Below are 24,472 nucleotides of genomic sequence, written 5' to 3'. Positions count from 1 at the left end.
CCGGAAGCCGGAGGCGGATCGTGCTGGACGAGGGGGCGTTGTCTGGGTGGTTCGGCTGCCGGCGGAACCCGGCTAGCGGCGCTGAGGGCGGCGGCGGCGGCAAGAGAAGAGAAGGCGGCGGGGCGTGGATCGGCCTCCGAGGGGAAGGTAGGCGCCGGGCCAGGAGGCCGGCCTCTTAAGGGCGTGCGGGTTCGGCGCGGTGGGAGCACCCCGGAACCCACGCTGGGTTCCCGAGGGTCGGGCAGAGCATGGAACCACTGCCGCTCTCGCATCCCCGGGCACCGCGAGGGTCAGTGGAGCTGCCGGATCAGTCGTGTTAACCCGTGGCCGCGCGGTGCTCTGGCTCAGAGACCAAGACCGGTCCGGGGCCTCGAGCGGGGCCTTCCCCTTCGTGCAGCTCCCTCGGCATGGAAACCCCACCCGCGTCCCCTCCCGGCCTCCTCCGGCTAGTCGCTGTCGGCCGCCCGGGCACCGCCCGCGGGAAGAAGCGGGTCCCTCCCCGCCCCGGCTCGCTGCATCACGCTGTAGTTGATAATAGTGCTTAAGACTACAGAGCTCCTAGCCCCCCCCCCCAGCCCCACTGGCGTAAGACCTCTCCGTGCCTCGGTTCCGCGTCTGTAAAACGGGTGTAATAACGGTTCCTACGTGGTGGGGTTCTTGTAGGATTTCAGGAGTTGGTGAATGTAAAGCACTCAGAGTGCCTACGGCTTAATCGCTTGGCTGCTCTTCGCAGCCCTTAAGACAGGTCGCGCACACAGAGGTGGAGACTAAGTGTGTGTTGCTTCAATGAGTGAATGAAGGTTGAACGGGGTTTGAACAGGGAATTGTGAGAAGCATTAGGCCTAGAGTGGGGCTCTGTGGGTGATAAGGAGGCTTTCTTTCTGGAGGTGAGCAGGGTTGGGAATGGAACAGAGGGTGTATGTGAGGGCTGCTATAACAAAATACCGCAGCCTGGTGGGGACCTTGAACAGTAGACATTTATTTTCTCACAGTTCTGGGAACTAGAAGTCCAAGATCAAGGTGTCAGCAAGATAGTAATCTATACTATCTTGGTATAAATTTGTAGCGTTTAGAACAGGAGGATACCTTAGAGATTATCTGACCCAATGGGGGAACCCCTCCACTTTCACAGAGGAAAAAACTGAGGCCCAGAATCTCCATCCATCCTGAAACCATGTATTGAGCACCTACTGTGTCGAAGGCACACTTCTAGGTACCAGAGATACGCTGATCAACAAGACAGAAGATTTTTTTACCTTGTGACAAAGTGAGTTAGCTGAAAATAGAGAGCCCCGTGCCTCTTGTATCACAACACAGCGCCTGTGTTGCACGTGTTCATCCTCATGTGTGCTGTGCTGTGCTTTACTTTGGTGCTTATCTCTGGGATCACCTGGATAGTCAGGTATAGGTAGTAGACTGAAGAGGCTACTGACTTATTCCAAGGAAGGCCTTTGAGCTATTGCATGTAACTTGGAGAAGTGGTTAAGCATGTGGACTTTGGAGTCAGATTCCCTGGGTTTAAATCCCAATTCTGTGCCTTATTGATTACCTATTACTTATTAGCTGTGTTTGTCCTCTGTAACTCTGTTCAGGTTATCTATTGCTGTGTGACAAACTATCCCAAAACTTGGTGACTTAAAAACTGTTTTATTTTATCTCACGGTTTTGTGGGTCAGGAATTCAGTCAGGGCCGTGCTGGGTGGTTCTTCAGCTCCACATGTGTGGACTGGGAGTGGTGATCAGCTGGAAGGGCTGGTGTGGAGCATTCATTGTGGCTTTGCTCCCACATCTGGTACCTGGGAAGGAATGGCTGGAAGGCTGGGCTCAGCTGAGCCCTTCTCCTGCCCCATGTGCTCTCTCCAGCTGTGTGTCTGACAGTCCTGCTATTGACTCAGGCCTTCTAGAGCCTGTGTCCAAAACGTGGAAGGTGGAAGCTGTCGGCTTGTAGGGCTTGGGCCCAGAAATGGGCACAGCTTTACACCCTTCCTTTTACCTGTTCTGTTGATTAAGGTAGAGGCTGTTCAGATTCAAGGAGACCTAGATCCCACCTCCCCTTGGGAAGAGGGTCAGAGAAGTTGTGGACCTCTTTTATCCACCAAATGCCTCATTGTTCTCGTCTGTAAAATGAGGCTAATAGTATGTAGTATCTATTTTACAGTTATTCTGAGGATTAAATGAGTTAATATGTGTAAAGAGCTTCAAATACTGCCTGGCATAGAGGAAACATTTGATAAATATTTGTTGTTATTGTTACTAGGTACATGATACATTATTATTCATAGCTGTTATTCATAGGACACATAAGAAATACAAGATGCAAATTCGTTTTCTGGAGTTTTTTATAATCTTATTGGAGAGGCACAGGATTGACATCATGAAGCAATTAGAGAACTATATTAAGTAATATAGAATAGTTACAATTTTTATAGTCAAAGTAAACTGTGGAATGGTTCATAACTTTGCATGTCACTTCTCTATAGCTAGAGAATGTCTAATATAGATTCAGAATATTTTCTGTATTTTAACATTTAAGTCTTTGGAGGAAGGTTCTATGTTGTGTTTTTAATGTCCTTTTTCTCATGGGCATAAGAGCATGGGCTCCATCCAGGGTTTAGGAACCAGGAGGTGAGATGATGGGAGATGAGATGTGGAGATTCTGAGTTGAAGGGTCATACGGTTGGAGATGTTCAGCAGAAAGCTGGACATTTGGAACTGGTGGCTGAAGCTGGAGTTTCAAATTTAGGAATTGTCTGCTCTGAGCAGGTGAAAGCCAAGAATAGATGTGATGGTGATGGGAAAGAGAAGAGGGCCCAGGTGCTGAATCTTAAGGGACATTAATGTGTGGGGGGCTCACAGGGGAAGAAGTGCAGCCTGGAGATGGGACAGATCAGGGACATGGAGAACCGGGAGCCTTCTGGGCAGGAGGAGTTCCACAGTGGAGGTGGGCAGGCTGCACCACCACCTGTTGTGGGAAAGCTTGGGGGGAAGGGACTGAGGGCAGGCCACTGTGGGGAGTCTGTTTCAGCACAGTGAGAAGGGCAGCAGGTTGTAAGGTGAAAAAAGGAGTGGTGAGAAAGTAAAGTAGGGTATGTAGATTGCTCTTTCAAACGTGTGAGAGGGGGGCCCTGTGATGACTAGATATACCTGGGGGAAAGGTTTGTTGTCCTGTTTTGTTTTGTTTTGCTTTTTTCAACACGGGGCCATCTTGGCGTGTTTACAGGGACTGGTGAACCAGTGGAGGACAGAGTGGAGCACTGAAAGGGGTGACGAAGCAGAGTCCTAGAAGGGGAGGAGAAGGGAAGTCAGCTTTGGAAGGAGAAGGCGCGCTTCATCCTTTGAGGTGAAGGGATTGAGGGGGGTGAGCGGGAAATTTGGAATCACAAAAGGAATTTAAAGGCACTCAGGGTATAGTAAGTCATTCATGGAATCAACCTGAGTGAAGTCAGCGTCACAGTCATTTTTATGGAAGAGGGAGACAGACGTGGTGAGAATGAAGAGAATGGAAAGGATTCAGAAGCACTGTTGTGGGGAATGTAGACGGAGTTGAAAAGAAACAAATAGAAAACGTTACTAACCAGCAGCAGAGATCAGCTAGCGTGCATTTTAGTGGTTGAGTATCTGCTGTGTGCCAGGTGAAGGTGGATAAGATGGTACCTTCAGAACTCACGGCAGAGTTGGAGACACAGGTGATAGGACATAATGACAGGGTATCTTACTGAAGTATTTATGCGGTAAGATCGCACAGATGTGACCCCAAAGTCAGACTTGAGGAAGGAACGGTGGGGAAGGGGAAACGTGGCCGGAAAGACTTCAGGAGCAGGTGACAGCTCAGCCAAACCGTGTTCAGAGCGTGGGCGTTATCTGGAAGGTGGGAGAGTCATTTGTCAATAAAGTATTCCCAGGGCAGGAAGTGTCAGAACCAGAGACTTTTGAGGAGAGAGCAAGGCAGAGGTCTGCAGTCCACCTGCTTCAGAATCACCTGGATGCGCACAGTGCAGATGCCTCGGCCCCAGGACTCTGCATTTTAACTGGCTCTCTAGGTGTTCCTTCTAGATAACATGAGTTGAATACTTAATACATTGCCAGGGGCTATATTAAATGTTCACATGGGTTCTCACAATTATCTCAATAACTGAGATAGGATGAGGACAGTAGGACACAGAGAAGTCATTTGCCCAGTCGTATAGCTAGTGAGTAGTGGGCTAGGGGTCCAAAACTGGCCAGGAACACAGCTTGTTTGGGGAGCTGCAGGTAGTTTATTTTGGAGGGCACACCTGGGATTAATAGGAAGTAAGCCTAATAATAATAATAATAACAATAATAACAATAATAGAAGTAGAGGCCATGTTAAAAAGATTTTGCCTTCATGGTTTAGTGACTTCTTCAGTAATGCTTATGTATTGAGAATGAAAGCAAAGAAAGCAGGTAATGGCTTTTTAGTTTTTACCACCAAACTGCCATTTTAACTTCCATAGTCTCACCTCAGTCTGACTCCATTTCTCCCCACTGTTCCTCTTCCAAACACCATCTCTTACTAGACTGAGCTCCTCATCATCAGAGCCCGTGTCTTCACTCATGAAGTATCTAGCTCAGACTGTTTGTCTTCATTGTCGTGTACTTGTGTGTGTGTTTCCTCCCCTAGAATGTAAGCTTCAGGAGGGTGGGGACCTGGGGTGTTTTGCTTACCGCTGTAGCCCTTGAGCCTGGCACAGAGGAGTCAGTAAGTAGATGATGAGTGATGAAATTTTCTGTATCCATATAATGGCTTCCGTCTCATTCAGAGTCAAAGTCAAGGTTCTTAAAAGGCCCTGCAAGGCTCTACGTGGTCTGGCCCTCTGCTTGTCCTTCCCCTCCCTGCCTCTCCCTTCCCCCTGGTGTCAGGTCCTCCCTCTCCCTTGGCTTCAGCTGCCCACTCAGCTCCGGCTCACACTTCATGATTGCCAGTGTTTCTGTTCCAGGAGCCCCGGCTCATTCCCGTTCCTTCCTCAGGTTTCTGCTAAAGTAGCGCCTTGTCAGAGAGGCTGGAGGGACGAATGGATGGAGGTGCTGCCTTGCGGTACCTCTCTTATTGCCGTCTTATGGTGTGTGTTCATTTATTTTGGCTTGTGTCTTATCTCCCCAAATAGGCTCGTAATTTTCCTCAACTTCTACTTCAGTGCCCCATATACAGCTGCTCAATAAGTATTGATTTCATCTTATCCAGCTGGCCATTTTCCAACCTCATAAGTGTTTATATATGTATATTTTTTCATTGAAGTAATCTAAGTAGAAATGAGAGACGTGCATGTAGTATTAGCATGGTCATATTCTGGATTTGCACTGCCAAATATGGTGACTGTTTAAGTATAAATTACATTACATGTTCAGTTCCTCGGTCGTACTCACCACATTCCCAGTGTTCAGCGGCCCTGTGTGGCTCACGGCTGCTGTATTGAGCAGTGCAGATAAGGAACATGTCCATCATTGCTGATGGTTCTGTTGAACAGCGTTGGTCTAGATGCTTCAGAAGCTATGTTTTTTGCTCGTTTTTTTAAACTGTTGTGACAGGGAATCATGACAGTGAAGCACAGGTCAGCCACTGGGTTTGGGTGCCATTTGATTTCTGGTGATGGCATCAGGAATCACAACTTATCCATGTCCTTTGTCCTAGGTCTCCTGGATGGTGGAGCATGGACCCAGTTGCTACTCACAGCTGCCATCTCCTCCAGCAGCTGCACGAGCAGCGTATTCAAGGCCTGCTTTGTGACTGTATGTTGGTGGTGAAAGGAGTCTGCTTTAAAGCACATAAGAATGTTCTAGCAGCTTTCAGCCAGTACTTTAGGTACATATTTTAGACTTTGTTCTTCCAATTGTACGGAGAGAAAGCTCTTCTAGAATGGAACTATTTTGACTAAATTTTATTTTCTCCTTGGATTTCACTCTCCTTATCTTTTGTAGCACATTGTGGGTTTTTTGCTTTTGTATTGAATATTTAGAGTAACCTGAGAGGGAAAGAGCCTTTTAACTAAAATATATTTGGGGCACTTGAAACTATTTTGGCACTTTGTCTTTGATTTTAATAGTTCCAATTAACGTCCGTCTTCTGTATACATTTCTTATCCTTTCAGAATAAAAAGATTGAGAAATAGAATTTCTGGTAAGAACATTTCTTTGATAAGAAATCAGAGAGCATTCTATACGCTATTTTTTTTAAATTAAAACATTTTAGTTTTTGTTTCTCATTTGACTATTCTAAGTAAACAGGTTTGAACTCAGTTTACTTACCCCTGTAATCATTTTTGCCTCAGTGAAAGATTTACTTATAAATAATAATATCAAGCGATAGTATTTCATTTATTTTTAACATTAGATTATGTATTCTACATACATTTTCTGATTAACTAGATTTATCTCTCTTTAAGCACTAAAGCTTCTTTTTCAGTACCTTTTTTCCCCTAAAATTCATACTATTTTATTGCTCTAGTAAACAACATATGGAAAAGGATTTACTCATTCCTTGATAATCCTGAATCATCAAATTAAATCCCAGCTGTCATATACGCTACAAGTTGTATTATAGTGGATTGGCTCACTGAGGTAGGCAGCACTTTTTGCCCGTGTGCAAAATGGTCCCCTACTTGGTCTTTGCTTGTTCTGTTTTCATAGAACAGTTAGGTTTAGATGTTGTGATACATTGGCTATTTTGAGTTTTCCCCACTCTACTTCTGATATGTACTTTCCTTAAGTACATATTAGAGCAGAACTGAAGGCTGTTTGGGGGATGCAGGTGATTGCATTTGATAAAAAGTCTTTAACAAACTTGCAAGACAATTTACCTGACTCAACATGGTAGTTTTACATGCGACAAATTCATTCACCAGTGAACTTGACTTGTGCCCAGAACAAAGTGCCTGGGCTTTATGGTGCCTTTTCCCCCCATTAACTTATAGGGCTCTCTCACTGCTGGTTGATGGACCATTGGGTTGCTGAGAAACATCTGACAGCCAGATAAATTACCGCTTAAAAAATGAGTATCTGTCAAGTACCTAGAGTAGTCAGATTCCTAGAGACAGAAAGCAGAATGGTGGTTTCCAGGGGCTGAGGGGATGGGGATAATGGGAGTTATTGTTTCACAGGTATAGAGTTTCTGTTTGGGATGTTGAAAAGGTCCTGGAAATGGTTAGTAGTGATGGTTGTACAACAACGTGAATGTACTTAATGCCACTGAATTTATCGTATGAACCATAGTCAAGTGTTTGACATTATGTGTATTTTGCCACAATTAACAAATTGAAATTTTAAAAAATTAGTGTATATCTAGGGTTGGTTTATTATAGCTATTTTTATTTTCAGATGTTTTTAAGACAGATATGGAAATATTTTTGTATGTGTTTTATGGTCTGAGATATGTACTTTGTCAGACTAAACACAAAATATTGAAAAATGTGTGTTCTTTAGTTTTCTATACTCTGCAATTAGTATTACATTTAGATAATTGCATTTTGAAAAAAAGAACAATGAGTATATTTCAAAATTTTATGTTGAGATTTCCTTGGAAGTTTGGATATTCAACACACTAATTCAGTGCGTCCGAGTTGCTTTATTGGATGGCTTGCCAAAACCTTTTAAAGGATTAAAGCATACTTAATTTTAAAATCTTGGCATTTATAGAAGGATGGTAATTTTGAATATTAACATGGATATTATTTATAAAAAAAGCTATCAGAATGTATGAACTGTTAAAACTGTAAGCAGATATCCTTTCTTTTATCAGGAGCCTCTTTCAGAATTCTTCAGGTCAGAAGAATGACGTTTTTCACTTGGATATTAAAAATGTAAGCGGCATCGGGCAGATCCTGGACTTCATGTACACATCGCATCTGGATCTTAACCAGGACAATATACAAGTCATGCTGGACACGGCACAGTGTTTGCAAGTTCAGAATGTTCTGAATCTGTGTCACACATTCTTAAAGTCAGCCGGTGTAGACCAGCCACCCGGCCTGCCTTGTCACAGTACATTCTCCCTGCAAAGTGCTTTGACTCCTGACGCTAATTGTGTTATCAGTGAAAACTACGCCCCTCATTTGCTGCAGGAGTGCTCAGCAGGTGTTCAGCAGGGTAGAGTTGTGGATGAATCACATTCTCATGCCCCACCCTCAGTTGGTCTTCATACTTCCACAGCTGAAACCTCAAAACAAGCCCCTGATACGTTAGATGGCAGCTGCACAGAACTGCCTTTCAAACAGCCAAACTATTACTACAAGCTCAGAAACTTGTACAGTAAGCAGTACTATAAACAAGCCACCTGTCCCAGTCATGAGAGAATAATCAAGCAGCCTTTCACTTTCAGCACATCCTCAGACCTTCATGCCGCGGAACACCAGCCCTGTGCTGTTGGTCACGCCGAGTGTGTCCTGGAGTCCTCCGAGCACTTGCCTTCCAACTTCCTGGCCCAGCCTTTGAGTGAACCTACCCCAGACCCTGAGCCAGACCACACAAGCCAACAACCTACCAGACAGATGAGGCTCAAGAAGGCCATTCACCTTAAGAAGCTAAATTTCTTAAAGTCACAGAAATCTGCAGAGCAGACATCTGAACCCAAATCAGATGACAGGTTAACCAAGAGGATAGAATCTGCCAGTGACCATAGTGTAGAGAAAGTTAACAGCCAAAGTGCTGAAGAAAAAGAAAGTGAAGAACTCATCAGTTCTGAGAATTTTAATTGCATGAATGAGATGGAGAGGCCCGAAGACACTGCGGCCCTGGAAGACCAATCCCAGACACTTCAGTCACAGAGACAGTATGCGTGTGAATTGTGTGGAAAACCTTTTAAACATCCCAGCAATTTGGAGCTTCACAAACGGTCTCATACAGGTACACTGATTCGGTCCCCGCAGGCAGAAGGAAAGGAAATAATGCAGACGATCAGACACCACTGCCTGCTCCTGTTTTTGTAAGAAGTTTTGCTATTGCTTGATGACGTCATTGATATTTACCCCAAAAAATCAAAGAGTGTTAGCTATTTTTTATTTTATACTTTTGGTGATGCCTTTTAAAGAATAATCTTCATTTCTGTAAATGCTTTCATAGAACCAGTTTAAAAGAATGGTACACGTTTCATTTTAACTTTAATTGCGGTTGTATATGGGAAACTTTCCATCTCTACAGTATGGCAGATTATTTTGATGCACTCAGATTTTCAAATTAATTCTAAAACAGATAAGCAATATTTAGTTCTCTCTTTAGAATTAGATTGTTTATTTTTTAAAAGCCTAAGGTAGGTTAATTCAGACTGAAGTAATTTAGTTTGAGTAATCCTGAAAGCTTTGGAAGGTAATTTGAATATCAGGTTTAAAAAATTGTGATTTGGGAGGCAGGAGGCAAACTTTTTAATAAGGATCAGCTTTAACCATTTGATATTTTCAAGTGAAAATCCTTCCATCTGAACATTGAATTTTCAAAGTTTTGTTACCTTAATTCATACCTTAGTTCATGTAATTCATACCTCCCCTTTCCAAAATGTTTATTTTTTCCAAAAGCTTTAAAAGAAAGTGTTATACAGTATGTGTACATTATGTAATATAATACATATATATTACTTTCCTTCCTGCATTTAAGCATGATGACTCTAGTACACATTACAAATTAATGGCAATTATCTTAGAGGCATGAGAAGGAATATGTTATAGGATGCTTCTAAAGTAACTGCTTTTCAAGGTACTTGTGTAATTGTGACCATTGATGTGATGTCCTGTTATCACTTTTGATTCCCTGTTTGCTTAGGTGTTTACTACCTCATTGCACTGTTGAGACTGAATTAATATTTATGAAAGCCCTTTATAAATTTTGGTGTATTTGAATATAAGATGCTATCATTATTATTACTCCATATGAAGACAGTATCATTGACTCAGTTTTGCCCTGTAAAAACTTAATTTAGGTCATTCTGTAATTTTCTGGAGCCTAATGATCACTATAATTTTTATTTGAGAAACTTACCTATTTAGCTTTAAAGGAAACAAGAATTGTTTATTCTGCAAGAACATCTTTGGTTAATAGTAGTCATACAGTTATATGGCACAGCTGCTTCCTGGGACATAAATATATTGAGAAGGGCAGCAGTTCTCAAAGTATGATCTGGGGAACCCTTTCAGGGGGTCATTGAGGCCAAAACTATTTGTATCATAATGTAGGATGCTCCTTGCCTTTTCCTTCTCCTTCTCCCACAAGTGTACAGTGGAGTCGGCTAAAGGCTGCAGGATCTGTGATGAGGCCTTCACTCTGGAGGCCAGTGAAAAATGTCTAGCCGTGTGTTTCAAAAATCACTCAGTTTTGATTTCTAATATGGACTATACTGCCAAATATGGCCCATGTGAACAAAAGCTCTTAGGGTCCTCAGTTGTTAAGAGCGTAAAGAGGTCCTGAGAACAAAAAGTTTGAGAACCACTGGAGTAGGGTTGTTAACCCTGGTCACTTGAGAGTCTTAGGAACTAGTGATCTCTTTTCTCAGACTCTCATATCTCATAGGGCGGACTTTAACGTAACATCTATTATCCCTTAACTTCAGACATAAATGTAGTCCAAAATACAGCATCCATATGATTATAATTACAGTTGACCCTCGAACAACGCAGGGCTGAGGGGCACTGACCCTCTGAGCAGTTGAAAATCCTAGTCTAACTTATAGTTGGTCCTCCATGTACTGGTTCCGCCACATCTGCAGACTCAGCCAACTTCCATCATGTAGTACTGTAATATTTACTACTGAAAAAAATCCATGTATGAGTGGACCTGTGCAGTTAAAACCCTGTTGTCCAAGGGTCAACTGTACTTGGGGTCAGAAGCTCCCCCCTTATCCTTGAGGAAGCCATTAAATAGTTTTTAGGAAAAGATCAAAATAAAAGTACCTTAGCAGAAGCCCATAAAGCTGGCACACCCCAGCAATACAGTAGGAAGGGAAACATTTGTGTTATTTTTTTAAAAGGCTCTTAATGAACGCACTTGATTTGAGGGGAGTGGGAAAAATGGAAGGTTCTTGGTCTTAACAGTCTGTTTATTAGGGTTCTAGAGGTGTTAAAGGCAGTACCTGAAGTATGTTTTTAAACAGATTATTTTCTAGAGACTGTCTTCAGAATTGCTGTGGTTTCTTTGTAGTAGAGTCCATTCTTTCCATCTATTCTGTACCAAACTGTAATTATTCAGAGTTGCTGAAGTCGGGGCCAGGCAGTCAGCAGGGGAACATGTCTCATCATGGAATCTTCTTTTCCCCTGTCAGCACGTTGCAACCAAGGCTGAAAGGCAGTGGGGAGGGGATTTTTCCCATCACACTTTCAGGAGATCCCGCTCTGCTTTGGGCTGTCCCAGGTTCATACCTCATGTGGTGTGAATGAGTCACCCTGGTTCTGTTAGGAATCGGTGGTCATTGCAGGAGTCAGGCTGAGGACGGGTGACCAGGTTCATGCTGTTCAGCCAGAAAACTCACATTTGATTTTCAACTGAAGGAAAAGTATGTGTCCAAAGCCTAAATATGGTTTGAATGCAGATAAATACGTTTGATTTCAACACAGGTGTAAATTTGGAGAACAATTTAATTTTTTAGAGAAAAGTAAATATAGATTTCACTTTTATCATCTCTGCCTGTCATCTAAGGGCGCGAGAGATGATGAGGATGAGGACAGAGGCTCCCGTTTTCATAGTCTGTTGATAAAGTATGTAATGCTGTGGTTTGGAAGGTGGGACAAAAGAGACAGCTTAAACATTTTACACAGAAAACTATCCTGCAGATGTTACCCATGGTTTTACAAGTTGTTGTTTTGTTTTGTTTTGTTTTAGGTGAGAAACCTTTTGAATGTAACATTTGTGGGAAACATTTCTCTCAGGTGGGAATTCTTTTATTTATTGTTAATAATTGGAAACCTGAAACCCAGTGTTTATTTTTATTACAGATAAGACATACTTTTGGACTTGGGAGAGAAGCCTCTGATGATATCTGTAACTTAAAAGACTTCAGACTAAATCAAGAAAAAAATAATTTTCAAGAAAAGAAATTTCTAGTTCATTGGGCGGAAAATACCATTTTTTATAAGTGTGTGAACTCTCACAATACCTTTTTCCCCCATTAAGGATGGGTCCATTTCTAGTATATTTCTTTTCCTCCACAAGTGATATAAACCATATTGAACACCACTTGGGGGCTGCACGTTGTGCTGGGCTGGATCCAAGACAAATGTCCTTATTCTTACTGAGACACTAGGTGTTAGGATGTTGGAGAAAAGACCAAACACATTTCATTCCCTGCTTTCACTACCATTGCACATGTATTCTCTCACTCAGCCGGCATGTGTTGTGTCCTCCTGTGGGCTCTGTACTGATCTAGGCACTAGACGTAGAGAAACCTAGAGATTGAATGTTCTAAAGAAAATTTTGAACATGATAGAATGGCTGTGGGATCCTGCTTTTCCTTCTGAAATGGAAGGTAACTCTTCCCTTGCCACGTGCCGGGCATTGGCATTCCAGAAGCTTCTCGCAGGGTCCCAGTGCACAGTCCTGCAGAGGAAGCAGTCACCCCACAACTGTTTTTTACACACGCATGCTAATCCTGGAGTAACAGCATGTGCAAATGCTGTCTTACTGGGGAAGGATCTTGGGGCTGGGCCTCAACGGAGGACTCGAGCCCTCTATTGTGGAGAGAGCGGGGCAGCGTGGCCCCGCGGAGCACGGCAACAGCAGGAGTGCGGCCCCTGCTTTTGTCACATCCCCACGGAGCCGGCTCTTCCAGTTTACCCTTCATCAGTCTCCCACACACCCAGACCTGCCATCTAATTACTTCTCACTCTTCCTACTGGCTGCAAGCAGTGATTCACCTCATCCTAACGTGTTCCTGTGTATTACTAGTCCAGGCAGGGTCCGTGCACCCACCAAGTGTTCAGTGAGCTGCTGCTGAACTGAGTGGAGGGGTCGTTGCTCTACCTGCCTCTCTCGTTGAGGCCTGTGCTTCTTCCTACCAGCCTCACCTGGGGGTCAGAGCTTGGCCTCTAGAGCCAGACAGTCTGGATTTGGATCCAGCCTCTGGTTTACTGCTCTGACCTTGGACAAGCTACCTAACCATTTGGCACTCAGCTTTCTCATCTATAGAGCAAGGGTGTGAGACCCTTGACCCCCATGGTGTGTGAGGAGTCAGTGAGTTCATAAGATGATTAGCATCTCACCTGGCTCATGGTGAGTCCTCAGGACACGTCACTAGTCCCTCTCCTGTTGCCATTGCCTCCCTTCTCTCTCTGTCCTCTCTGCTCTTGTAGACCAGTCTTCCTAAGGTGCACTTTCTCCACCCCACATCCCACCATTTTAACCTTTCTAGTTTTGGTGTAGTGGGAAAGCGTAAAACCTGGATTAATGACTGTTAATAGTTAGCAATCTCTACTCTGGGCCTCATTTTTCTAATTCTTAAAAATAGGGATAATACCACCTCATGGGACTATTAGAATTAAATGAAAAAATGGACATGAAAGTCCTTTATACGTTTACGTTGTGATAACAATTTAGGTTCTCTCCTTTTCTTGCTTGGAACCCTTCCTTGACTCTTCAGTGCTAACCAAATAAAGTGTACCCAGGCATTCAAGCATCGAATCTGCCTTCGGCCTTCTCTCCTGGCGTTAATGCCGGGCTCACCCTCAGAGATTCTGACTCTGTTGGTTGGGGCTGGGGCTTGAGTGTTGGTACTTTTTAATACAGTGGTTTGGATGGCAGCCCTGTCCACTGCTTCAGACCTTGTCGTACACTTTCCCTCTCGAGTCCCACCAAGGGCAGCCCTGTCAGATAAACATTACAGAAATCCTCTTCTGTGTTGGTGTCTCTATGTTTACCATATTTTTATGACTGTAAAGTTATGTATAATAATAGTTTACAGATGTATATCACTGTTTTATTTCATAATGAAGTAACAAAATTTTTGTGAATAAGCTCTGCCATGTGCTAGGGCACAAAGACAAGTAAAGGCTTCAAGGAGCTTTGCGGTTAGAGGAAGAAACAGTTGTATAAACTGATAAAGCACAATGAAACGCTGCAAGTGCCGTGACACTTGTATAGGCAACGGTATGAAGAGGGGAGTAGTCATTTCTACCTGAAAGCTGGCGGGGGCGGGGTGGGCACTGAAGACGGAGTCATTGATCAGCCTAGAGTCTCTGGCATTCCAGGTGGAGAGAGCAGTGGTGGCGTTTACACACGAATACTCAGTAACCTGTCCTTCATTTCTCATACGAACTGGAATACGTGTGGTTACAATGGACTGGAAATATTTTCCTTTCTGGAAGATTTAGAAAACAGACCTACCAATAAGAATTAATCTTTTATGCTGTGTAGTATTTCGCAGTGTTAGCCTTTTTTAAAAAAAAAAAAGGTCAGCCACAACCTTAATTATGAGTCAGCAAGCAGTTTGAGACCTCAGCTTTAAAACGCTGTGATAAGCCTGGATTGTGACAACAAACTATGCACGTATTAATATAATTCTGGACACTGTACGGGCCTGGATCTCAGCAAGTAAGAGTCACGCAGTACTTTAGAGTATGAATGAGGCTCCATTTGGAGCCACGTGTCTCCCGTGTGGAGGAGAACCTGGGCCATTTGATGCATCCAGGGGAGAAAACTAAGATAGTGACAGGTCTGGAGTGCCTGTCACATGAGAAACAGGAAAAGGGAAACAGTGTATTTAGCTGTCTTTGGGGAGAGGAATGGAGTTGCTTTGTCTCTCCAAGGAGGCAGAATAGAAACACTGAGCAGCTGCTGCAGAAGGACAGGTTCTAAGAGGCTCGGTGCCCTCCCAGCAGCTCCTGTGTCGTGTCCAGGGCATGACTGACGGGATACAGCATCCCGTAGGAGGCTGCTTAGACACATTCCAGGGCAGTGATGTGGCCCGATGCCAGGGGTGGCAAAGTTTCATCCCATCCATGGTGAAAATGCAAAAAATAAGAATATTTTAATGAACTTTTCTTAAATTTTTAAATTTTCAGCTCTGAGGTGATATTTCCCACATTTTCAGTGTTAAATATCCTTTTATCAATATAATGATCCTTGTTCTTTAGGTGATATCTCAGTGTTAATCTCCATATTTTTTTTTGTTTTGTTTCAAAGTCTTAAAACTTCTGAGCTAGATTACTTTTAAGATCTGAGTTCTCTTTCTCTGAAGTTTTACGGTTCTCTATTTTTTTATATAAACAATCAGCAGCCACTAGAAGAGTACTCTGCCGGAGAATCTCTGCCTGGTTTGATCATGTTTAAATACTGAGTTTCAGGTACCTATTAGAAAGAGTTTATTTTTTAAACTGCTCAACAAATCAGGTGTTAACTTCTTTTCTACAACAGAGTTTTTCACTTCAAAATTCTGACGACTCCATCCTAATTTAAAATGGTATCCACTTAGAAAGGGTGGAACTTCCTTTTGTGCAGATATTTTTCAGCCCAACAGCAGCACAAGCTTTTGAGTCCACAGACGAAGCTGAATTAGAATATTCCATCCAGCTATGGGGGCTGAGGCTGCTTCCCTCCCAGAGCCTCTGTTTACTTCCTGTAATGTGTGAATTATACTTTATGAGGACATTGTGACGACTCACTGAAACACTATTTGCAACTGCTTAGCAAAGTGTTCCATTCATAGTAAACTCTTCATAAATGAGGGCTACTAGTATTAGCACTTACTGGAGTTTTCATGGATCCAACTATAGATGATTTCTAAGATGTGTAATAAAGCATAGCAAAGTTTACCAAAAATAAATACTCTTGACTAAAGGGCAAATAATCTGGGCCCCACTGTGCTATGTAATTCGGTATAAATTATCTGAATGCATTATTGGATGTTTTTGCCTGAATGCTTCCATTATTTAATCTACTTTTATACCATTTATCAGACTAATTTGTGCTCCTTTATTTGGGGGAATGATAATTACTTTCATTAGACATGTCCAGTATTAAATAGCTAAGGAAACATCTTAAAGTTTATTTTACTGTTGTGTACTATAATATTAAGTGGAAGATCATTCAGTTTGAAAACAAGTAATTGTTTACTTTGAAAACCAAAGTAATTGTTTACTTGTTTACTTTGAAAATAAGTAATTGTTACGCTTTATTTAAAAAAGAAAGATGCAGCATTGCTAAGAATCAAATCAGAATGCATTTCAATCATAATACATAGTTTACAAAATAACTTGAAACAAGAGGGATCTAATTTAACTGTTGAGCAGATGGTGCTATTCAAATTGTTATTTAAATGAAAAGCTTTTCTGAAATTTGGAAATGACTGATTTAAAGCCCTCAGTGGTGCATTATCTCCACTCCAGTGAACTGGTTCCTGTATGGCAAAGTGACTGCTTGTCATACTGAATTCAGCACAAGCTAGTTTATTCACAGAAACTTGCACGCCCTCATGTAAGACAAGAGTTTAAACTCAGACAAACTAATATTAATTTCTGGCCTACCATGTAACTAGAGCAACTAATTTATTTATCTGAATCTCAGTTTTACACCTAGAAAACAGAGATAATAATACCAATTTCTAAGAGTAATTTAGTTATACTGTACTTGTAAAGGCCTGAGTAGACCAAATATCTATTGCTGTTGACATTTGCTGTTTTATTACTGTTATTAATAGTCATTCAGTTAAAAGCTGGGTATTTCCCAGTGTTTTGCCAGATTCTTTCTCTTTGGTTATCTAAAATAAACAAGTTTTTTCCTAAGCTATATTTATCATATTCTGAAATGTAGTCTCTAACTTAGTGTTTCCCAGAGTCTGATAGACATAAAGAATCTTCTGTGTTATATAACACAAAATCTACAGACAACATTCTTTATACCTGTCCACGGGTTCAGAACCACCTTCAAACCTATAACCATGAACTATCTTTGCATTTCGTTTAAAATATACATAGCAAATTTGTAAATTTACATAGCCAAGTTTGTGAGTTGGGTATTACTGTTCATTCTCTTTTTTTGGCTAATTTTGTGCATAAGGCCTGCAACATTATTACCCTTAGATATAGTCATCCTGCTCAGTGTTTTTTTGTAAGAGAACACTATAAAAAAATTAAGTTGGGAAATGACAGATTGAGAGTATTATATTATAACAATGGAAGATTGTGTTTCCAAATCCTAATTTGAAACATTTGCCAGTAGCTTTTGTAATATCTGAGGCATTTGCAGGTTTAATTTCACTGTACTTTAGGCAATTTAATATTGATTTCCTGTTGATTAGTACATGGAAATCTATTTTGTGATCTCCATTTAAATCAGTTATTCTTCGTAAAGCCCTGCTAGTTTCAGAGATTAGAAACGTAAAAGGCCTGCAGCTGAAGGACTACTGTGAATCTCCTCATTTGCTTTTTTGCACGAAGGTGAAAATGACCAACCTGTCAGGCAGAACAACTGTACCGCCAAGAAGAAATACTTTTTGGAAATGTCTTACTTTCTTTATAAACAAAAGCTGTTTTTCAGGAAGAAACAATGAATACTGAAATAACCAAGTACAAGTGCTACCTTTTTTCCAAATGATGTTGCATATAGGTGGTCCAGGTTTTAAAAAAAAAAATGAAATAAAATACATCAAGCGCTGTTTACAACACAAGCTTAGCGACCCCTAAAGCAGCCTCCACAGTGTGTCGGGCCCATTTTAGAGGGGTGCGACACCGTGGACGGACCAGGGGCTGGCGTGGAGCAGAGCTGAGAGGCTCCCCTGTTCAGCTCACTGCTGGGCGGGGCTGCTCCTGACTCAGAACCAGGCCGCACCTTGATCTCCTTGCATGTGGCTGCGTCTGTCTGAGTCGTGCATCCGGAGTCTTCATTTGGAAGTTGGACTGGAACCTGGCTAAATCTGCCAGTTTTCCTTTTGAATTCATGTGCTCTTAAAATTTTTTTTTCACTATTGGCATGTTTTTTCTTTTCCTTTTTTACAGGCGGGTAATTTGCAGACTCACTTACGTCGGCATTCTGGGGAGAAACCATACATCTGCGAGATCTGCGGGAAGAGGTCAGTGCTGGGCTCGTTCATTCGCACGTCAGGAGCAGTCTTGGCATCTCTGAGCCACGTAGGGGCTCACTGTCACTCAGGAACACAGTAAAGCCAAACCCTCTGGCTTTTCTTGTGACACACATGAGAATAGCAAAAAGAAATGGAAATGTTAATTAAAGGAAAGAGAATCTAGGACACAAGTCTTAGGAAATGGGATTTTACATGAAACAAAATTATGCTAAAATTTCCATTCATTCCAAAAATGTCTGTTAAAATAGATGACTGGCCCCCACGGAGGTGACTGTCTGGTAGGGGTAATGAGACTCGCAGCCTGAATGCCTGGAATCAGGAGAGGAGGTGGTAGGAGGCACCCCAGCTGCGCACCCAGACCTGTGAAGGGCCGAGAGTTCAGCAACAGGAAGGCGTGGCAAGCCTGAGGGCTGGGGAGGCCTTGGACTTGGAAAGTGAGGCTTGACTTGGTGACAGTCTCCCTCTGGAGGTGGAGAGCAGTATGAGAGATGGTCCCTCCTCTGGGCACACCGGCCTGCAGCGTGGACTCCCCGCCCCTCACTGGGGGTGTTTGTCGGGAGTCCACATAGTCTATGGTCTATTGGTTGGTCATTCTAGGACAGCAGGCAACAACCAGGACTATACCAGTCACACAGTGTTTTCTTCATTCGTTTAACCAGTCATTCATTCAGCATTTATTAGTCACCTACTGTGTGCTAAATGCTGTGTTGGGCACATACAGATTCTCGGCCCCTGATAAGTTCGTACTCAGGAGTTGGGGGCGGGGTGGGATGGGCATAGGACAGCTATAGTCACAGTCCTCTGCTAGGATGGGACAGCACTCTTGATTCGGTTCCAGGAAGACAGTTACCTTTGCAGATGGTAGAAAACAAAGAAGTGGAAGCTACCTAGCCTGACATGTCTCCCTTTCTGCCATAGCTGCCTGAACACCCAGGTTTAGTGCCCAGGTCACATGTACTGCCTGTTTGAGGCGCCTCTTAGCATAAGCCCCCTGCTGCTTCGCTTGGGGTCCCTGTTTTGCAGGATGTTTTAAATGTGAGCCTTCTGAGCTCCATGCATTTAAAATCATGTCTTTATGCAACACCTTCCCCCAAATGCAACCTCTTATCCTGCTATCGAGTGTGGTGGGAAGGAAAGAGCATAGAGCTTCATACTGGGGGTTGGGTTGGAGTTACTCCCCAAGCCAACTTAGTGATCACCTCTGAAGAAGAAAGGTTAGTGAAAGTAGGTAAGAAAAAATGTTGTAGAAACAAAACACTTGGATCATTTTCTACTTTCCTTTAAAAAGAGAAAAAAAGTAAACTTTTGTTTTTTTTTAAACCTCTGAAATGAAATCAGGCCACTCCTCATCACATTCCGAAGTAATAGAGGGAGCAGCTCATCTCCTCCCTCAGCGACTTGCAATTAGAAAGATTTGCAGTGACGTAGAAAGGCTGTTAATTGAATTTCCAAATTGCATTACAGGTTTGCAGCCTCTGGTGATGTCCAGCGTCACATCATTATTCACTCAGGAGAAAAACCACACTTGTGTGACATCTGTGGTCGAGGTATAGCTGAGGGTTTCCCTTTTCTTCCTTGAAAATTTCTGATTAAAATGTTTTCAGCCCTTCAATTTAACCCCTGTTGTGGTCTCTCTAGGGTTCAGTAACTTCAGTAATTTGAAGGAGCACAAAAAGACACACACGGCTGATAAAGTCTTCACCTGTGATGAGTGTGGAAAGTCTTTTAACATGCAGAGGAAGTTGGTAAAGCATAGAGTTCGGCACACGGGTGAGCGGCCTTACAGCTGCTCTGCCTGTGGTAAGTTCCTGCCCACCGCAGACCTGTGGTCACCTGGTCATCCCTGTGGGGAGGGCACCGGGGTCTGTGTCCACTCCATCCTGGGCTGTTAGGGGTCTCAGATAAGTCGTCCCTGTTTTCATGGGTAAAATGGAAGTGATGCTGTTTCTTAACCACCTTGGTCCTCTGATTCGTCTGCATTTGTGTAGCAGACATTTACTGAGTGTCTTCAAGGTATCAGGAACTGTCCTGGGTGCTCCAGTTACAGAGATGACTGATACTGAGTCCCAGGTGCCCTGTGCTCCTGGTCTGGGCCCGTGGAGGGTTGGCAGTTGGAAAAGCGGGGGAGAGCGTGGGGTGCAACAGCAGGGGCTAGAGCATGGTGGCCTGCTGGGGCCTCGGGGGCACACGGTAGGCTCAAGAGGGAGGGCTTCTTGAGATCATATTGTGTATCATGAAGTAAAGGTCGTTTCTATGGCATTTGACGCTTCAGAAAAGTCATCAGGAAGGAAATGGAAGGCTGGCAGCTCTCAGTTTCCAGGCACATCACTGCACAGATGAGGAAACTAGGATTGCAAGTTAGGTCGCCTGGTACCTGTGATAACAGAGTGTTGGAACCTCTGAAGAACTGGGAGGGCCTGTATGCATGTGTGGTGCAGCTGTGCACATGTGCACACGTGTGCCCCTGACAATGTGGATTGAGTCGCGGGCAAACGAGTGAATAACCATTTTTACGATTACCTGTTGAGAACAAATAGGAAAAATGCTCAGAGTCAGGCTGTGGGGAGCCTGGAATTGGGGCATCCTCGGAGTGGCTTGTTCTAGTTGTGGTTGGTATCTAAATTAGGGCAGGACGCGTGGGATGTAACCAAAGGGAGGCAGCTTTGTTTGTATCTCCCACTTACACTGTGTACAGATCTCCTGGACACCAATGTCGGCAGCTCCATTACTATTAAAGGGTAAAATTGCATCACTTTAAATCACAAATGCAGTCTCAAATCACTAGTTTAAAATGTCAGTTCTAAATTATTATTACAACTGTGAACTTGATTTCAGGTTCACTCTTCTCTTCCTTCCCCAGCCAGGCCTGCTGCTGGCTAAGACCCTGTAGAGAAAGCAGTGCAGCAGGACCCTCTCTTCCCCCCACTTCGTTTCCACCCCTCCAGCCACTCACTGACCATGGTTTCTGACCCTAACAAGGTCAGCTTTCAGGGAAAGGGGGAGGGAGGAAGGGAGCAGGAATGGTCTTTCATGACAGGTTCAAAGCTTTATAACACCTTTATTGAGATAAATCCTGTACTATAAAATCTAGCCATTTAAAGTGAACGGTTCAGCGGTTTGGGTGTATTCAGTGTTGTGCTACCCTCACCACCATGTAATCTTAGAACCTTTTCCTCACCCTAAAAAAGAAACCCCACACCCATTAGCAGTCACTCCCCATCCCCTCCCGCCAACCCGAGGTAACCCTTAATCTACTCTCGGTCCCTATAGATTTGCCTGTTGCAGACATTTCATATAAATGGAAACATGTAATACGTGATCTTTTGTAACTGACTTCATTTCACTTAGCAAATCTGCTCTGAGCATTCATGTACATGTTTATGTGTGGATGTATGTTTTCATTTTCTTGGATTCAAAAGACAGTTTCCGTTTTAAGGTGGCTTCCCATTCTGAGCTTTGCTGAGTTTAAAGCTTGGTCCTCTCTCTGCCCCTTCCTTCCCTCCTTCCCCCGTCCCTGTCCCTGTCCCTGTCTCTCCAGCATTTCATGCTTCTTCTAAAGACAGCCTTCCCTTCCACTCTGTCCTCCTTCCCCAGCACTCAGCTGTACTTTTCCGAGATGGAAAGGTGCATTTTCTTTCAGCGGGACTTCCTTTAGCGCTTGGTTTTGTAAAAGCAGTTTCCTCCGAGGAGACTTTCTCTGTTGGCACCCCGACGCCTCTCTAGGCAGTCCTCTTAGGCTCCAGGCTGGCTCATTTCCCATCTGGGGACATACTCACATTCCGTGCTCTGGGGGATTGCAGGCCCACACCTGGAGGCAAGCGCTGCCCCACCGTGACCTCCTGATGGACACACATCGAGCCTGGCTGCCCTGTCTTGACTTGAGGGCAGAGGGGAGACCCCTCCCATATCCCCTGCCTCGCTGGGAACTCTACTGTGGCTGAAGTTTATACACGTTAAGGACCCTGAAAATAGTTAACACCTTTTGCCTACTAATTCCACTACTGAGAATTTATCTTAAGGAAACAATGAAAAGAAAGATGTTAGTCGAACCTCAGGTATAGTAGCAAACAGCTGGAAGCAGCCCAGATAGCCCACTGTTGCTTGACCAGGGCTGGATAGCTGAGAATTCAAATATAATGACATAAGAATAAGTGAAAAGTTCTAAAATATGTGTCCATGTAAATTGTGTAGTTTGTTTCAGACCTTGGTAAATGTGTTATGACTTCTATAAGGATATTTATTGGTTTTTCTCTTCCGATCTTCTAACCTACTCTCATGACGGGACTAGATCCCCTACCTCTAGCTTATACCCAGAGAAAGGAAATAGGACCTGGAGAAGGATGCGTAAAATTATGTTAAAAGCTGAATACATAAGTACCTTCAGAAAAGATACTTCTAAACTATAGATTGGCTGTGTTAGATTTGTGAAAATCTGAACAAAACTGATGCGGTTTCCCAGTGTGGGCGTTTGGGGCAGGCGCCCAGGCCCACCCAGCGAGTACTCCTGTGCAGGGAGACGGGGCTCCAGAGCCCTCGCACGAGACGCCCAGACCAAGGCTGCAGGTTGGAGGGGCTACAGCCGGAGAAGAGTGGAAGAGTCTGGAATCAGAGCGAGCAGGTGACAGCAGGGCTCAGCTGAGTTCACATGGAAGCAGAGTCCTTTGGGGTTTAGCAGGGGTGGAGGGGACTCCTTCCAGAATGTTCTCCTCTGAAAAGATCCCTTTTTCTTCTTCCAGGAAAATGTTTCGGAGGATCCGGCGACCTCCGCAGGCATGTCCGCACTCACACAGGGGAGAAGCCGTACACGTGTGACATCTGCAACAAGTGCTTCACCCGCTCTGCCGTGCTCCGGCGGCACAAGAAGATGCACTGCAGGGCTGATGACCAGGGGCAGGACGCTCTGGAGGAGCTCACGCAGGCCATCGAGACCTCGGACCTGGAGAAATCTCAGAGCTCGGATTCTTTTTCTCAGGACGTGTCCTTGACTTTGATGCCCGTGTCTGTTAAAATCCCCGTCCACCCAGTGGAAGAAGACTCAGTGGCAGAATTTGACGGCCACTGTAAGTTCCGGTCCCTGGTTCAGTCTCACGGAGCAAGTGAGCAGGAGAAGCTCAGCTTGGGTCCCCTCAAGCTCGCCAAGCCTCATGTGCCGCAGGCGCAGCACCAGGCCTACAGCTACTCGGGCGTGGAGGCCTCGGCTGGCACGGAGCCGCTGCAAGCCGACGGTATGGCCGCGATCCGCTCGTCCCTGGCTGCCCTGGACCATCACTGCGCCGACCCCCTGGGCAGCCGCGCGTCCGCCCCTGCGTACAGGAACTCGGAGGGACAGTTCTTCTCCAGCATGACCCTCTGGGGGCTGGCGATGAAGACGCTGCAGAATGAAAGCGAGCTGGACCAGTGAGGTCCTCTGTCAGCAGCTCAGCATCAGAGGCGGCTTTAGCCCGAGAGGCTAGACTCTGTCCCTCCTGACAGGGGGTGGTCGTCGGAAGTGCCTTGAGCTCAGCGTGTGGGAAGAAAGGCCTCCTGGCACATCGTGGAAGTGGACGAGGGACTGAACAAGCCTTGTGCCCCAGAAGGCTTGAGAGACCGTCTCCCAGACGTGGTGTGAACTGCGTGTAACTACTGTACATTTTGGTCGTGGTAAAGGGAAAATATATGGGTATAATAATACAGATATTATTTTTGCATTTTTACATGACTGAAATTTGTAGCATTTTGTATTTTTATTTACAAAAAGATTTTATTTGTATAGGAAACTCATACTATAATTTAATTTGAATAAATAAAAGTTGCCTTTCTGTATAATATTGTGTTTCCACAAATATTTTTATTAACCCAAAGACCATAGTGGTATGAAAAGAGACATCAACGAGGGCTCACCCTGCAGGGATAAGTGCCAGGTTCAGTTCTTGTGCCATCTTGGACAGTGGGCTTTGGGAGCCCTCAGAACGGAGCCTGAGTCCTGGCTGCCACTTCCTGGTCAGGTCATGGGCAAGCTCCTCAACCTCCTAGAACCTTCTCTGGGTTTGCTTTTCTGCAGCATGAGATGAATAACTTTCAGCATTCTTACAAGGCTCAAATGATCTCCTCGTCCACTTGAAAATACCTGCCCAGGGTCTGGTTGCTGACAGAGCTTCTAAGCACGTCCAGTCTCTCAGCCTCCCAGCAGACCTGCCGGCCTCTGTGGGACCGTGAGTCGCGCCTGTAGCGCTGTCGCGGGAAGGTCAAAGTGAGAGCAAGTGCACTGAAAGTGCGGTTACCTGTGTGGGCCGCGGAAGTCACTGGCCTGTAGAACTGCTTGCACAAAGCACTAGGATGCTTGAGGGTGCCGTCGTCATCAGCTCTGGCCCGGAAATAAAATATGACAAACGAGAGAGGCACGGGTAGGTGAGGATTTTCATGGAAAACCCGTGGTTGCAGAATAGGACGTCAGCTCTGAAGTCAGATTCAGGTTCAGCTCCTGACGTT

The 24,472-nt window shown here is 44.2% G+C and overlaps 1 protein-coding gene across 5 annotated transcripts; it reads left to right on the top strand.

Annotated features, from left to right (window-relative positions):
* Positions 1–14: 14 nt before the first annotated feature.
* Positions 15–23,809, top strand: ZBTB49 (zinc finger and BTB domain containing 49). Of its 5 annotated transcripts, XM_067735506.1 has the most exons (10): positions 16–147; positions 3,221–3,340; positions 5,651–5,821; positions 7,754–8,856; positions 11,815–11,861; positions 17,919–17,992; positions 19,469–19,551; positions 19,643–19,804; positions 22,464–22,622; positions 22,741–23,809. In XM_067735506.1, exons 3-10 carry the CDS (start codon positions 5,670–5,672, stop codon positions 23,403–23,405), a joined length of 2,445 nt encoding a protein of 814 aa, XP_067591607.1. In that variant the 5' UTR covers positions 16–147; positions 3,221–3,340; positions 5,651–5,669; the 3' UTR covers positions 23,406–23,809. The 5 variants fall into 5 exon arrangements, with proteins under 5 accessions (XP_067591610.1, XP_067591607.1, XP_067591606.1 ...); XM_067735505.1 differs by lacking the exon at positions 3,221–3,340 and having other exon boundaries at positions 20–147; XM_067735508.1 differs by lacking the exons at positions 16–147; positions 3,221–3,340 and adding an exon at positions 6,108–6,136 and having other exon boundaries at positions 5,700–5,821.
* Positions 23,810–24,472: the final 663 nt, after the last annotated feature.

The sequence above is a fragment of the Pseudorca crassidens genome, chromosome 4 (assembly GCF_039906515.1).
Source record: "Pseudorca crassidens isolate mPseCra1 chromosome 4, mPseCra1.hap1, whole genome shotgun sequence".
In the NCBI taxonomy this organism is placed as follows: domain Eukaryota; kingdom Metazoa; phylum Chordata; class Mammalia; order Artiodactyla; family Delphinidae; genus Pseudorca; species Pseudorca crassidens.
The sequence above is the reverse complement of the archived record's forward strand: the minus strand, read 5'-3'. Positions and strand labels throughout refer to the sequence as shown.